Here is a 15646-nt window from a genome sequence, read left to right as displayed (position 1 = left end):
ATTTCCATTTATTAAGTCTAACTGTCTAGTTGATTCTCTTGGAATTATATTGGAGTTTGTCCATACAGATTGCCGAAACGAAATATTGGGTGTGGTGTTAGACCCCTGCTTTTTCAAGAACGACGTCTATTCTATTATCTTCAGTAAGGCCATCAATCTTCTGCAGCTCCGCAAACAACTATTTGTTGGTGTCTGATTCTTAGGCTAGTACCATGAACCACTTCGTAATGTTGAAGAGTGCTTGATACAAACTTGCTGGAAGTTAGGTATGAGTTCAATAATCATAAGACTAAAACGATCAACCAAAATATTAGAAACACTAAGACCTTCGGTAACTATGATAGACCGGAAAATTACGCCTACGACGCCCAGCCGCTGATACATATGATATCTGTACCTTGGTGACTATTATTATAGAGAAGACATTCATAATAATAATAGATGAAAACTAGAAAACAGAACACACTAGAAACCAAATTGGAAGAAGTATATCTTCTCTAGATTATGAACAAGAAAACTATTACAATTCTCTCTTTGTTACGCTCACAATCTCTCTAGGTAAATAACCTTTAAACTGTTTTGCTAAGCTTGCTTTTGCAATAACTAATTGCCTCACAAACTTATCTCTAGTATAGTTTGTATCACAAACCACACTATCTAGATCTAGGTGTGTCTGTATCACAAACCACACTCTAGATGTCTTAGCTATGAGCTAAACATCTCTATTTATATCTTTAAAGGTTCCCAAAACCTCTTAGGAATTTATTTCCTTATCTAAGAATAATACCTTTTCTTGGTATATTTCTTTATCTAGGAATAATTCCTTTTCTAGAAAGAATTCCTTGTCTAGGTATATTTCCTTATCTAGGAAAATTGCCTTATCTAGGAAGTATTTCCTTATCTAGGAATACTTCTTTACTTTTTTTTTGGTTTCCCAAACCTTCTAGGAATATTTTCCTTCTGTAGGAATACTGCCTTAAATCAGTAATCCCTCCTAAATTACAATTCTATCCTCAAACCGTCTTGAGGATAAAGATACACATGTATCAGCCACGCAGACCGAAACTCCTCGATGCGCCACTCATAATGCAATGACTTTATAACGACCCGTCTCTCCACCGATACTGTCCCCACTTAACCACTGCGGTTATCTGGAAGTATGGGTTCTTCAACGGGCATCGCTGCGGTAATCCTGTAGCAACTTCTCGGGAGGTCACCCATTCCTGTATTGCTTCCGCTCGAGCACGCTTAACTGCAGAGTTTTCTGCCAACTCTGGAGCCAATTGTGCTGAAAAGGCCTCAGTGTTAGGAAATGACAAATCATTACTTATATTCCATTCAGCCAACTGCTACCGAATATCAGGGTATTAGAACAATCATTTCTTGCATTATATTGCCGAGATAGATGATATGAATTATCATAATGTTACAATCACCTCGCAATTATGATATGAGCGACAAGGTGTTGGACCACTAATGTCGAAACTCATTATGGCTGCCTACGTACCCTTCTCCACATCTCGAAGGGATAAAGCACTGACCGTAGTTCATCTATCGTCAAGACATGCAATTAAATCCAACTCATGTTGCATGGCCAAAGCCAAGCCAAACCTCTATTACTTATAGTCCAAAGGGACTTTCAAAGACATGCACAAGATTGTGCATAACTGATACTTCCTGGGTTAAACTTTCTTGAGTAAGCTTCCTCGGGTACGCAACATGTCATAATGATGTTTTTGAATCATATATACTATACCGACTTAGATATAAGCTTCTTGGTGCATTCCCCATTAGTGTACCTTTAACAACGTACCCCTCCCTATATATATCTTAACAATATTTTTGTAACTAAAATTTCTGGACCACTTCGTCACTCACCGAGTACCACTTCCTCGAAGAACCATCCTCTACTTCCTTGAGGAACGTCCTTAATTTCCTTTAGGAATCCTCACAACATAATGGTTTCGTAGCATCATTAATGCTTCCACAAGTTTAAGCCGATGCTTCATCTTGTTCAGTGACGTATCTTTGAACATACATCATGCGAAAAGTGCCGGTGTCGCATTAATTGCCTGTAACAAAGATATTCAGGATACAAAATGAAGCATCGACAAAGAAATACCTCCAAGCTATCACTAAGCAACACCATCACTCTTCATTCATATCTTTAAGAAGATGGAGGGAGAGGATACACAAAATAGAAATATAAAAATACCAAACTAGATGTAGCAATATGATAAAAAAAATTATATGAACATCCGTTGAATATTGCTTATGTGTTTTTTATAAGGATTCATATTTTTTGATGCAATCACACACACAGGGAACACTACAAACATCAAATTTATCGAAATAACAAAAAAATGAAAGAACAAATACACATATTCATAAGTTAATTATCATACCATAAGCCCAGCACACAAATCAAAATACAAACTTATATCACTATCGAAATCAAATTAAATGAAAAAGGTGGAGATATTATGCATGAAGATGCTCTAAAAATCCAATTGAGATGATAATTGGTCTTGTAACTAATAACTTCTGAAACAAACTTAAAAGAGATTTAAATCCCTAACAACAAAATGAGAAGAAGTTGCATAAAACGAAGTAGAGAAAAATAAAGTTTCAATCTCTAACTTTACCTGCCAAAGTTGCATAAAACGAAACCCTCACAACGAAATACAAGAATATCATTTAGTTACCACCTTAAGCAAAGATGAAAAATGAATATGGTTGAAGTAGAATTGTTTCTTCATTTTTGCTTGGTTCTGTGATTACTAATTTTTTTTAATGGTAGAAAATGGAATTAAGTTTTAGAGAAGTAAAGTGGAAGATGCAATTAGAGAAGACACAGTTAATGAAATCGAACAAAATTTAATCTTATTATAATATCCATCTCTCTTTATCTCTGGTTTTTATTCCTTACTCTCAGTAATTTAAGAAGATGAGAAAATGAAAAATAAAACAACTAACTCTCGATCTAGGTTTTAATTTAAAAGGGACAGTTTAGTGAATTTAACTCGACTCCCATGTTTTCTTACGAAAATTCGATTTCATTCCACTTACGGAATGACTAAATAGAAAATAACATATGCGAGGAAATTAGATTCCCAATATGATTTTTATAAAAATGTTCGGTTCGGGGAAATTTGGCGTATTCCCTCGGAATCCAATTCCTGGACTCTTAATTACCCAAACTGAACGCGATGTTAGGTATGGGAACATTTTTCCGACATGAGGCCTAACTCTAATACTGGCGGTTAAAGATTGAAGTTGATGTCTTAGCAAATTTATAGTCACGTTACTTCCATCGTGATAAGATTTTACAACTGTCGTGAAACACAAATATACTCACCATAGTGACCGGAACGGACTTGTGCAGGACGCTTCTTAATGTCTTTCACACTATCCCAACGGCCTCTGCCACCCATCTCTTAAAGTTCATTTTCTTACTTTCTAAGTTTTTTTTTTCTCAGATGAGGAACAAAGAGGCTGCAAAGTGAAACTAAGGCTCTCTCTCAAATGAAGGATTCAATTTATAGGCTAACCCTCAAACATGATTTTTTTTTTTGAGACGTGTCTTGATCTGAATGTGAATGTCATTAATCCTCCGACTATATATTGATATCCCCCGACAAGGGCGGAGCCATCCCATGGAAAAGGTATAATAAAACTTCGATAAGTAAATAGTCTTGATACTGCCAAATTCTATCAATTTATCGAAGTATTAATTTATGATAAATTAATAAGTTATTAATATACCGAAACATACCAAATTTAAATTTAAAAAATAAGTGTGTAGTGTTATAGGACCTATGGCCCATGGATGTGCGGTCCATTAGATGACTAGGTTTTCCCTTACATGTATATAAAGAACATCATGTGTATGTAATATAGGATGCCTTTCAAAAATAAGTGTGTAGAACAATTTTCCTATAATAACAAGAATTTAGAGATTTTATTTTCAAATTATATTTTATGACATAATATCAAACAATATATTGCATATTATGTATATAAACTATTTAAACTTTGATGTCAACAAGAAGAACAATACAACAAAATCACTACAGAACTTCTCAACGGATTATAAAAAAGTTACATCTAAAGTCGAATGTGATATAGATGTGAACAAGAAACAAACAACTTTTGGATTCTTATGTTAATAAAACATCATAATATAATGCTACCACACTGATTATTAAGTTATATATTAGTTGAGCTCTATTGGAAGTTTAAATTTTTTATTATCTTATAAATTTAGCGAGGTTATTAATTTAGCATACTTGCCCAAGTCGGAACTGGAAAAAAAATAATATTTTAACGAAGTTTTATTGTAGATAGTTTTGCATGTCCTATCGGGCTGGCTCTCAAGCCTATTTTATGTCTAGCTTTTTTTTTTTATTATTATGGTAAATCTTTGTTTGTTTGCTTTTTTATTTATTTTTTTTCTTTTTCTTTTTTTGCTAGCAAAGATAATTGAATTAACGAAGAGAAGGATTATAGAGTCATAAGATGAAACAGGGAGGTGTATTACCCCATTCACCGGTTACATCATACCTTATACTAAATTTACCAGCTTTATCTGCTAGACTATTAAACTCTCTACTAACATGAGAGAAAGTGTGGAAAAAAAATAGTTCATAATAGATAGACAATCATCTAAAATTGTGGAGCTAGGCCAGCTAATCTGGTTAGCACTTTTATTTAAATAAGAGATTACATTTTTTGCATCCCCTTTTATAGCGATCTTAGAGAAATTCCTCGTCTTAAGCCACTTGACGGCTTCCAAAACTGCCAAAATTTTAGCCTCCTCTGGACCACTGTTTAGCCCTGCAATAGTTTAGCAACCTGATAGTTGCGTGCCGCGTCTGTCAAAATTAAGCCGATACCATATTTATGAGAATTTTCATCAAAAGAAGCATCCACATATGCTATGACTGAATCAGATGGAAGGTCATCATAAGTGATGGAAGAGTCTCCAGAATCTACAACTTGTTGCTGATCAATAATATTGTCAGTAGATAATGCATTCAAAGTTTCAGCTGCCAATTTGGTCGCTAATGTTGAAACACTAGTAGGGTTAACTTGCTTTCCCTAGAAGACATCACAGCACCCCTCTTTCCAGATACTCCACGCAGTTGTAAACATGTAGCCTAGTTGTTCTCGACTATAATTTCCAGACAACAGTTTCTTAATCCAATCGGATATAGTGATATTGGTACCAAAATCATCCAAAACTAAATTACACATGACTAACTGATTCCAAAACTATTCTAGAGAACCTACACTGAAAAAGAATATGTTCCGTTATTTCATGCTGGCTGTCATCACACATGTTGTAATAAGTATAATGCGCAAGCTTACATTTAGATGGGAGGATGTTTTCAAAACATTTTCAAATGAAGAGCTAGATTTTATGCATGACACTAGTTCCCCAAAGTTTTTTGTATAAATGGGTATTAGGATTAGAAAAAAGCATAACTAGAAGTATTACTAGTGATTATCCTATATACAAACTTAATTATAAGAGAACCATTCTTAGTATATGGCCATATTATTCTGTCTTGGCCAGAGTTGGAAATTCTACTTCTTAAGATTTTCTGGCAGTTAACTGTCGCGAAGAAAGATTCTATCAAGCTAACATTCCAACTATGAGTATCTTGATCTATGAACTTAGCAACATAATAATTAGAGTTAGGATAAGAGATGCATAATGGTGAAGAAGCATTACTAATCCAAGAATCCCTAAAAGCGGTAACTTGTTGACCATTTCTAACCTCCCAAATAACATGAGTTTTAAGGATCTCAATGCCAGTACAAATACTAGTCCATACCCAAGAAGGATGGCTAGTTTTTTTTTATAGTAAAGAGGATGGTAGTCCGTAAAGTATTTACACTTTGTAATAATTGTTCATAGTTCATTTGACGAATAAATGAGTTTCCAAGTTGTCTTAGTTAAGAGAGCAACATTCATCTGTTTAAGATTACGAAAAACCAGACCCCCTTGGGTTTTGTGAGTACAATTACTCTGTCACATCCTCTAAAGTATACACCTCTAGGTGAGTTCTTACCCTACCAAAAATTTCTTTGAGACCTTTTTATTTCCCGGATAGTAGCATCAGGAAGCAAGGATGAATTCACGGTATAAGTTGAGTTGTGTTTAAAACATGATTAACTAAGATGGATCTTCCAGCTTGGTTAAAGTGGATTCCTTTCCACTTAGATAATCTTTTGTCAAACTGATCAACAAAAGTATCACAATTCTCAACTCTAGATCTTCCATGAAAAATAGGTATACCTAGTACTTTTCATTCGGCTTAACTTTCCAAACATTTAAAGTTTTGACTAGAGACAAACAGTGATTTGGGTATATATTTTTACTAAAAAAGCAGGATGATTTTTCGAAGATTATCATTTGTCCCGAGATAAGGCTAAAATCTTAAATTAAGGACAAAATATTATTAACCTTATTGTCGGGTGCCTTTGTGAAAATTAGGCAATCATCAGCGAGTAATAAATGATTGATGCCGGGGGATTTTCTAGTAAATTTTATGCCATGAATTTGGTGAGTTTCTTCAGCATGTAAAAGGTATCTAGAAAATGATTCCATGCACTGAATAAAGAGGTACATAGACAATGGGTCTCCTTACCTCAGGCCTTTGGTGGGTTTAAAAGAAGGACAAGAAGAACTATTGAGCATCACTGAGATATCAGTGGAACTGATGTATTGGTGTTTAAGTTCACACCAATGGTCTGAGAACCCAAATCTTTTAATAACATTAATTAGAAACACCCACTCGATTCTGTCAAAATCTTTTGACATATCGAGTTTTAACCCCATAATACCAGTTCATAAAGTAAACCAGTTCATGCGCTATGATTACATTGTTCTAAATATTTCTATTTGAACATATGCAGACTGATATGGGCTGATCAGTTACAGATCAGTGGTTTCATTCTGTTGACAAGTATTTTAGAAATAATTTTAATTAGTATTGCATAGAGAGGTTGGTCTAATGTCAGCTGGGGGTAGCTGGATTTTCGACCTTTGGGATAAGAAATAAAAATGTGTGGTTCATTTCTTTAAGCAAGTGTTTGGAGTTAAAGAAACTCTTGATGGTATTCCATACATTTGTTTCCACAATCTCCAGGTGTTGCTTGTAAAAGCCTGGTGGAAAACCATGTGGACCAGGGGCAGTCCAAGATTACATTTTCTTAATAGTCTCTGACTTCTTGCAAGGTTACGAGACTCAAAAGCTTGTCATTGTCCTCATTATTTATGCAAGTCTCTATGCAATTAAGGATATAACTGTTTTGAAAAGGGTTAAGGTAGTGATTGTGGATTTGAAATGAGATAGTAGCAAGTCTTCAAGGGTATTTCTATCCTCAGACCAGCTACCATCATTCATTTTCAGAGCACTAATGTGATTGAAATGCTTTCTTTTATTAACACGTGAATGATAGAAACCAGTATTTCTGTCAAAATTCCTACTGTAATCAATTCTAGACTTTTGTGCATAGAAATCTTCTTGCACTTTTTGCCAATGCTCTAGATCTTTCTCAACTTGCCTTATAGCTTCCATATTCTATATAGTATTATTATTACTATACAGTGTTTGGAGTTGATTTTATAGAGTTTTCACTTTGTGATATATTCCAGTCTTTAAGACCAAATTTGGCATATACCTAAGTCTATTGACTAACTGGTAGGGAGCAGAACCTCTTACATTACGATTTAAAGAGCTCTTAATGACCTCATGAGAAGAAGGATCCCTAAACCAGCATTTGTAGTATCTATACGACTTTTTACCTTGATGAGACTAGGGATTAGTCACCAAGATAATTGCAGAATGGTCAGAACCAACTGTTTCTATGTGAAACAACTTAGCATTAGCATAATCAGTTATCCACTGACCATTAACAAAATCCCTATCAAGCCCAGCTTGAACATTATGAACTCCTATTTGCCTATTAGAACATGTGAACTGGGAACCAATGAAGCCCAGGTCACTTAGTTCACTGGCATCAAGAATAGATTGGATAACAGAAAATTCAGAAGTGGTAGAAGCTGTAAAAGTAGATCTTTCATAATCATGCAATATAATATTCAGATCCCCAATAAGAACCCAAGGGTGATTAACCCTAGCTCTTATTTCACTGATGTAATTCCATTGTTCCAACTTTTCTTCTTGGTATACTGAACCATAGAGAAAAGCTGCTAGGAATTCTGGTTTACTAGGATCAGATGAAATGATGGTATTGATCATTTTATTTGTGTTCTGAACTATTTCTAGTTGAAAACCAGTTTTCCATAAAAGAGCAATACCACCTGAAAGTCCAGCAGAAGGGAATATCCAACTATTAGGATACTTGAACCTTCTGAGGTATTGGATCATTTTGTTAAAATTGTTTTTGGTTTCACAAAAAAAAAACAAAAAAAAAATGTATGGGTTTTGACCTCTTATCATGTTCCATAGAGCATTCCTAGTTGCAGGGTTGCTGAAGCCCTGACAATTCCATAACAAGATTCTCATAGTGTTAGTATGAGAATAAAATCTAGGAAAGTTATGGTTAAAACCCAGAGAGAAAAAATTATTCAAACAATGGCAATTAGATGGAGTGACTAGACAGGGGAAATGGTATTCAACTAGAGATACGCAGATGATGCAAATACGATTATATCTTAAGATACTGCTAATGTCTAATTGATTGCAAACTAAAGTAACATGTTTAATCTTGACAACCAACACCACAGCAGAACCACCAGAGTATAACAAGCGCTTGCATATAAAGTAGTTTCAAATTGATGAAATTTGAAGATATAAATAGACACAGGTGTAGGTTTACAATTGTCAAAATTATTAAACAAAACATGATGGCAAGCAATTGAACCGCTATTTATGTATCTAATAATAAACCAATTTAGATTAATTGAAACAACTAATAAATTAATCGAAGCCCTAATTTTGTACCAGATATCATAGGATATATATAAGTAATAATAAAGCCTAATTGGTTTAAGAGGAACCTGTGTATATTATTGCTAGACAGTGTTTGGCTTTTCTTTTTCAGTCCGCGAGTTATAATCACAGAGATGTCACCATCCTTCCACAAAAAACTCATCAAAACAAAAATAACACAAAAACCCCATCAAAACAAAATTAACACAAAAACCCCAATTTTAAATGTTGGTTTCATCAAATTTTATGATGAAATCAAAATAAAATTTGATGAAACCAACATTTAAATTTCGGATTTTTGTATCAATTTTTAAAAGTTTGGGATTTTTGTATCAATTTTGTTTACGATGGAATTTTAATGGATCCCAACATTTAAGTGGAGGTTTTTATACCACAAGTTTGGTCACCTTGGATTTTTATGACTAGTTTTGTTTCTTTTTTAGTTTTTACCTCAAATTTTTTGCTTTCTCATAGGGGATTTTCTGGCTCCGCCCTGTTGGGAGATTTCAGGCACCATGAGACTTACCTTGCCTTGCCCTGCCCTAAAAGGTCAAGTCAAGTCCAAAAGCATGGTTTAATTTAATAAACCTAATAACAATCTGATTAAATCAAAAGAGGTTCTAAATCTTAAACCCCACAAAATATATTTATTAGGAAATAAAATCGAAATAAAGACTCTTTTTACTCTAAAACCAGCAGCACAAAAAACTCTCAAGAAAAAAATCACTTCCGTAGGGTTTCTTCTTTTCTTCATCATCTTCAATGGCGGACGATTCACAATACTCAACTCGAACAACAACAGATAATAACAAAAGAAAACATGAAGATTATCATGATAGATCACCACCGTCATACTCATCTCGTCGTCCATCTGGTTTTTCAGCTCCAATCATCGATTCAACACAACAAAACCCTAATAATTCCTATAATCCTTCTCCTAATGATGAGATTCAACAAGCTAAACAAAAAGCTCAAGAAATCGCTGCTCGGATTTTCAATTCTGCTGAAGCTAAACGTCCTCGTTTCGAAAACGGCGATGGCTACAACGATGAACCTAATGGTAACTCCCTCCCTCTATCTCTCTCTTTCTGTCTCCCTCGAGCTGTCGAGCTCTCTAGGGATCTTTATTACTGAGATTTAATTAGTGGAATTTTCGTTTGGTGCTACAGATTATGGACAGAAGCAGCAACCTCAGCAGATGCCGATTTATGGCGGTGGTATGAATATGGCTTCTTCTGCAGTACCAACTTCATATGGTTCTGCTCAAGGTGGAAGTAAGAAAATTGAGATTCCGAATGGGAAGGTTGGTGTTATAATTGGTAGAGGTGGTGATAAGATTAAGAATCTTCAGCTTATGTCAGGAGCTAAGATTCAGATTACTAGAGACATGGAAGCTGACCGTAATGCTCCAACGCGAGGGGTTGAACTTATGGGTACTCCTGATCAGATTGACAGAGCTGAGCAGTTGATTAACGAAGCTCTCGCTGAGGTACTACATTGTTTTTTTTTTGTTTCAATTGTCAATTGTTGGAAGTATTGTTTGAGCTCTTTTTAGTTGGAATGGACAAAGTAAACTAAGTTGACGTACTCATATTCAGCTAAGCTGATATTTGGCTCTAAGATCAAATCTTGCCGAAGTAAACTTGAATACATAGCAGTTGAAGTCTATAATGATGCTAGATAATTCTTTCTTTTTGGTTTATATTAGAGGTGTCAATTTAGTTTGCTAGCTTTTTCAAAGATAGTATTTAATCGAGCATTTTTCTTATATATATGTGAGCATCCACAGTTTTGTGTATTTGGGACTACTTGGGCAGCAAATCCATAAAAAATAACCAAAAAAGATGTGAGCTAGCTTCTGAGTTGGTTTGAGTATGCACAGCTGCAAGTGCTCAAAACATGTCCCAGTCTGAACTGGTTTAGACACTGCTATTGTTTTGAAACTTGATTTGTGAGCTTTGAATCTGATGCCTATTAACACTGTAATCAATTACGATGCAGGTTGATACCGATGGAGGGTCTGGTGCTGTTCCTCGAAGGTTCACAGGGCAACCTGGAGCTGTGCAATACCAAATGAAAGTTGCGAACAATAAGGCAAGCAAAAATTGCAGATCTTGTATACCTATTAGTTCCACTTGGACATTTATTTGATGAATTTTGGTTTATCAGGTTGGTTTGGTCATTGGTAAAGGAGGTGATACCATAAAACAAATGCAAGCTAGTTCTGGCGCTCGTATCCAGGTTTGTTTTCCTTGCATTTTCTCATTCCACTTTCTAACCATTCTATTTGACACCCTATGTTTGCATATGGTTCTAAAGAAATTGTTATGCTATTATTATTAATTAGGTGATACCATTGCATCCGCCACCTGGTGATACCTCAACAGAAAGAACTGTGTATATCGATGGCACTCCTGAACAGATAGAATATGCCAAACAATTGGTTAATGAGGTCATCAGCGAGGTATGTTTGGAGACCCTTGTTAATTGTTAACATGTAGATTTATGCGTATAGGTTTTACCCAAAAGTTTCTTGCTCCAAATTGTTATTCTTGCAAAAAAGTGATTACTGATTTATAAGGCCTAGATCATATATTAGTGTTATAGTTATGTGAATACATTTTGGAACAGTCTGTCTGACTGTTTTTCTTTGTTACTGATGTGGTTTCACACCCTAGTGGGGACTTTCGTTAAGGCATATCTCTCTCTTTTGCTGGGTATAATAAGTACTATGTGTTAGGGATGCGAATATGACTGCTTTGGTTTTACTGTAGACCTATTAATTTTGATGGCCTTCCTCAAAAGTTGTTTCTAAAATGAACTTTTTTGCACCGAGGCAAATTTATAGTTTTGAATTCCTCTGATCTCCTATTTTTCTCATTATGCCAATTTTTTTGTTACCTGGGTTAACCATATTCATATTTCACCTGTAGCTTCATTAGCATGCATGTTTATGGTTAGAAAATGCTTATTGTAGTTTGTTATTGGTAGAAAATCAATTACTGTCTCATATTCTGTACAAGAACAATTGTGGATCAGGTTATCTTATTGTTCACATTGTATCTTGAGGTTTTGAATCTGCAGTGCCTTCGGTTCCTAGGTTTTTTGGTTTTTAAAGTTGTTTCTAAAATGAACTTTTTTGCACCGAGGCAAATTTATAGTTTTGAATTCCTCTGGTCTCCTATTTTTCTCATAATGTCATGCCAATTTTTTTGTTACCTGGGTTAACCATATTCATATTTCACCTGTAGCTTCATTCGTATGCATGTTTATGGTTAGAAAATGCTTATTGTAGTTTGTTATTGGTAGAAAATCAAGCATATTCTGTACAGGAACAATTGTGAATCAGGTTATCTTATTGTTCACATTGTATCTTGAGGTTTTGAATCTGCACTGCCTTCGGTTCCTAGGTTTTTTTGTTTTGGGTAATCTGCAGCTTAGGCGCCAAAAAATTTCATCCTGATGTGTATTGGGATTGGACAAGGAGGTTGTATCGTCAACTTTGGACGCTACTTTTACCAGTTGAGAATGTGGAGATTGTTCAATTCCATGGTTTATGATGTGCTTCGAACCTTTTCAATTGTCACATGGCTTTTGATTTCCAGGATAAATATAAATAGGGTGAATTATCTCACTAGTTCAGTGCTTAAGAGACTGCCTATTAGGATTTTAGTTGCACGAGTTTTTAAATGGTTATGTTCACTGTTGCATCATGGTTATTCAAATTTATTTTTTCAGATTAGATTTCTGGATAATGATAATGTGGTGCAGGATTATGAGCATACACCTCGTGTTGATAGTCTTATAGCAAGGTATTCAATACCTTGATTGTTGTTCGCTAACAAATAACTGGTCTTCGACTAGAAGCTTTAGGAGTTTAGGTTGCTGAATTTTGTTTATATAAAGTTTTACGCTTGAATCTATGAGCCTATTATGGTGCAGGGTCATGGGCAGGCCTTCTATTTATATACCTTGAATATTGTTTTGCTGCATAATTAGGGACTTTCAAATAAGAATTTTGTAAAAGTTTACGTTTTCCGCAGGAGTTCTAGATATGAAAGTTTGAGCTTTATCTTATGAGCGTATTGTGCCAAATTTTTGAAATGTTGTTCAGTGGAAGCAATTGTTTAGGGATTCAAGACTATTTCTCTCTCATTTCTCTCCCTCTCTCTATATGTATATATATGTACTCTGTATACATGTATTTCCTGCTGTCATCTTAGTTCAGAAACATGTGCTGATACTCGTTAAGTTTTTCTTGTCCATTTTGGTTTTAGGATATTATTCTGATGTCAGAATTAGGTGTTTGTTCTCAACTGCCAACAATTTTTGTTTCTTCTTTGTTTAGTTATCTTCTCCTAGCCATAATTTATTGCTATATCTGTATGCTGTAAGGACATGGTATCTCCTCCCAAAGCTCAATGCTTTTAACTAGAGTTCCGGTTGCCTCATTCTTTTATGCGATATACCTGTATAGTATTTGTCACTTGTATTTTGTACGCTATGCACTTCGATTAGGCAGAGGATGCGCATCTGCTGGCATGTGGCAAGTATACCACCTTCGTGCGGTATGTAGGTGGCTTTACTCTCTTAATGTGTATGCATACGTATTGCGTGCTTTTGTTTGATGTAGTATTTAATCTACTTTTGTGCCTTTAATTCCGTCTTTTTTTTTCTGGCATCATTTTGTATATATCTTGTGTTCAATTTCGCAAATGGTTTTAATAAATGCATAGAAAGGTTATTTCGGTTCACTATAGACAACTCTGTTGCAGAATCGGGTCAGAAATCCACCTATGGGTGGAGGATATCCTCCTCAACAAGGTTATCGTCCTCAACAAGGTTATCGTCCTCAACAAGGTTGGGCTCCTCCTGGGGCTCCCCCAATGCAGCAAACTAGTTATGGTTACGTGCAGCAGCCTGGAGCATATCCTACTCAGGTACCCCAGGGCAGCAGTGGTACATCTTATCCTGCGTATCCAACACAACCAACATCAGGTGGATATCCATCTGGGTGGGACCAAACGTCCGGTCAAACCAATCCACAGGGCAGTGGTACTGGATATGATTACTACAGTCAGCAACCACAGGGTGGGGCTTCAACCGCAACAGATACCACTGGTTATGGTTACGGTTACGGTCAGACAGCCGGTTACGGTCAGACACATGGGGGATCATATGGAGATTCTGGTTATGCTCAACCTCCAGCTGGGCAACAACAAGGTTATACTGATATGTATGGTGTTTATCACCCACCCGCACCTCAACCTGGTTACGGTTATGGTGGGTCACAGGCAGGCTATGACCAGAGCCAACAGAGTTATGGTTCTTCAGCAAAAGGACCAACTTATGGAGCACAAGGACCTACTGAAGTACCACCTCCAACTTCACAGGTAGCACCTGTCCAGCCTCCAACATCAGCCGGAATTGGTAGTCAGCAGCCTAACACTCCCCCAAGCTATCCTCCTCAAGGGTCAGTTCAAACAAGTTATGGCGGCCAACCAACACCTCCACCTATGGCTCAGGCTGGGTATGGACCCCCACAAGGGCAGAAGGCAGCTTATGGTCAGACTCCACCTCCTTCAAGCACCCAAACAAGCAGTGTTCAGTCGGCCCCAATGCAATCAGGATACGGACTACCTTCCGCACTACCTCCCCCACAATCAGGATATTCACAGCCAGATTCAGCTCAGTATCGCACTCCATCAGGTTATGGCTCAGCACCAGGATATGGGCTTGCTCCACCTTATGGTGCACCACAGCCTGCTGCTCAACCAGGTTATGGACAGGTTCCACCTTATGGTGCATCGCAGCCTGCTACTCAACCAGGTTATGGGCAGTCTTATGAGTCTAAGGTTCCTAGTTATTCCAGTGATAGTAATGTGGGCGCTGCAGCGCAGAAGTCTAACTCCAACGATACTACCCCAGCTTCTCAGAGTGGTCAACAGACTGGAGCTGAAAAGGCCTCACCTAAGAGTTGATTGTAGTTTAGTCTCTAGATTTTTCAGAACTTACCAGTAGATGTTTACGATGTAGTTAGTGTTTTGATTTGCGAGTATCGGATACTATCATGTCGAATATATGGGTGCGTTTATGTTTTTTTATTTTTGCAAAGATTGTTATGTTTTTCTCTTTGCACTTGGTTTAGCTGCTGCAGCCTGGTTCTGAATTGTTCTTTGATTGTGTGTTGAACAAGTTTTGATCATCTTGTCGGTGCTCTGTCCACATTTTGCACTGAAATAAACTTTTCTAGTGGGTTCATCAACTCCATTTTCCCCCAGTTTTATCTGGTTTGATGATATTGTGTGCCTCCTAGGTGACAAAGAAAAGTCAAAAACTACACAGTTGGACAGCAAGTTCCTAGTAATCATACTATACCCATTGGTCACGTGAGCGTTTGGCGTTTCCTATTGTCAGATACTCAGCTGAAAAGGTCCAACTCTCAAACCTCGTACCTGTGGTTGCCCGAACATTTATTGTAACAGTTCTCGAAAGCCATGTTTGAAGAAGTATGAACTTCATATCAAGTAACCAAGCTAACCCATTTAATGATCCGCATCTACTCAATACCTTAATATAGAAACTCATTTGGAACACGTCTGTTGGTACCCTGAATATTTTGGTAGTATTCTCAAGTCACTTTCTTGCTTGCATACTAGGTCGGTGCAGATGCAGAATAC

General features: G+C 36.3%; 1 protein-coding gene across 1 annotated transcript; it reads left to right on the top strand.

The window, feature by feature from the left end:
- Positions 1–9640: 9640 nt before the first annotated feature.
- Positions 9641–15171, top strand: LOC113349394 (far upstream element-binding protein 2-like). Its single transcript, XM_026593370.1, has 6 exons — positions 9641–10026; positions 10136–10455; positions 10968–11060; positions 11136–11207; positions 11314–11430; positions 13742–15171. Exons 1-6 carry the CDS (start codon positions 9729–9731, stop codon positions 14945–14947), a joined length of 2106 nt encoding a protein of 701 aa, XP_026449155.1. The 5' UTR covers positions 9641–9728; the 3' UTR covers positions 14948–15171.
- Positions 15172–15646: the final 475 nt, after the last annotated feature.

The sequence above is a fragment of the Papaver somniferum genome, chromosome 2 (assembly GCF_003573695.1).
Source record: "Papaver somniferum cultivar HN1 chromosome 2, ASM357369v1, whole genome shotgun sequence".
Taxonomy (NCBI): domain Eukaryota; kingdom Viridiplantae; phylum Streptophyta; class Magnoliopsida; order Ranunculales; family Papaveraceae; genus Papaver; species Papaver somniferum.
The sequence above is the reverse complement of the archived record's forward strand: the minus strand, read 5'-3'. Positions and strand labels throughout refer to the sequence as shown.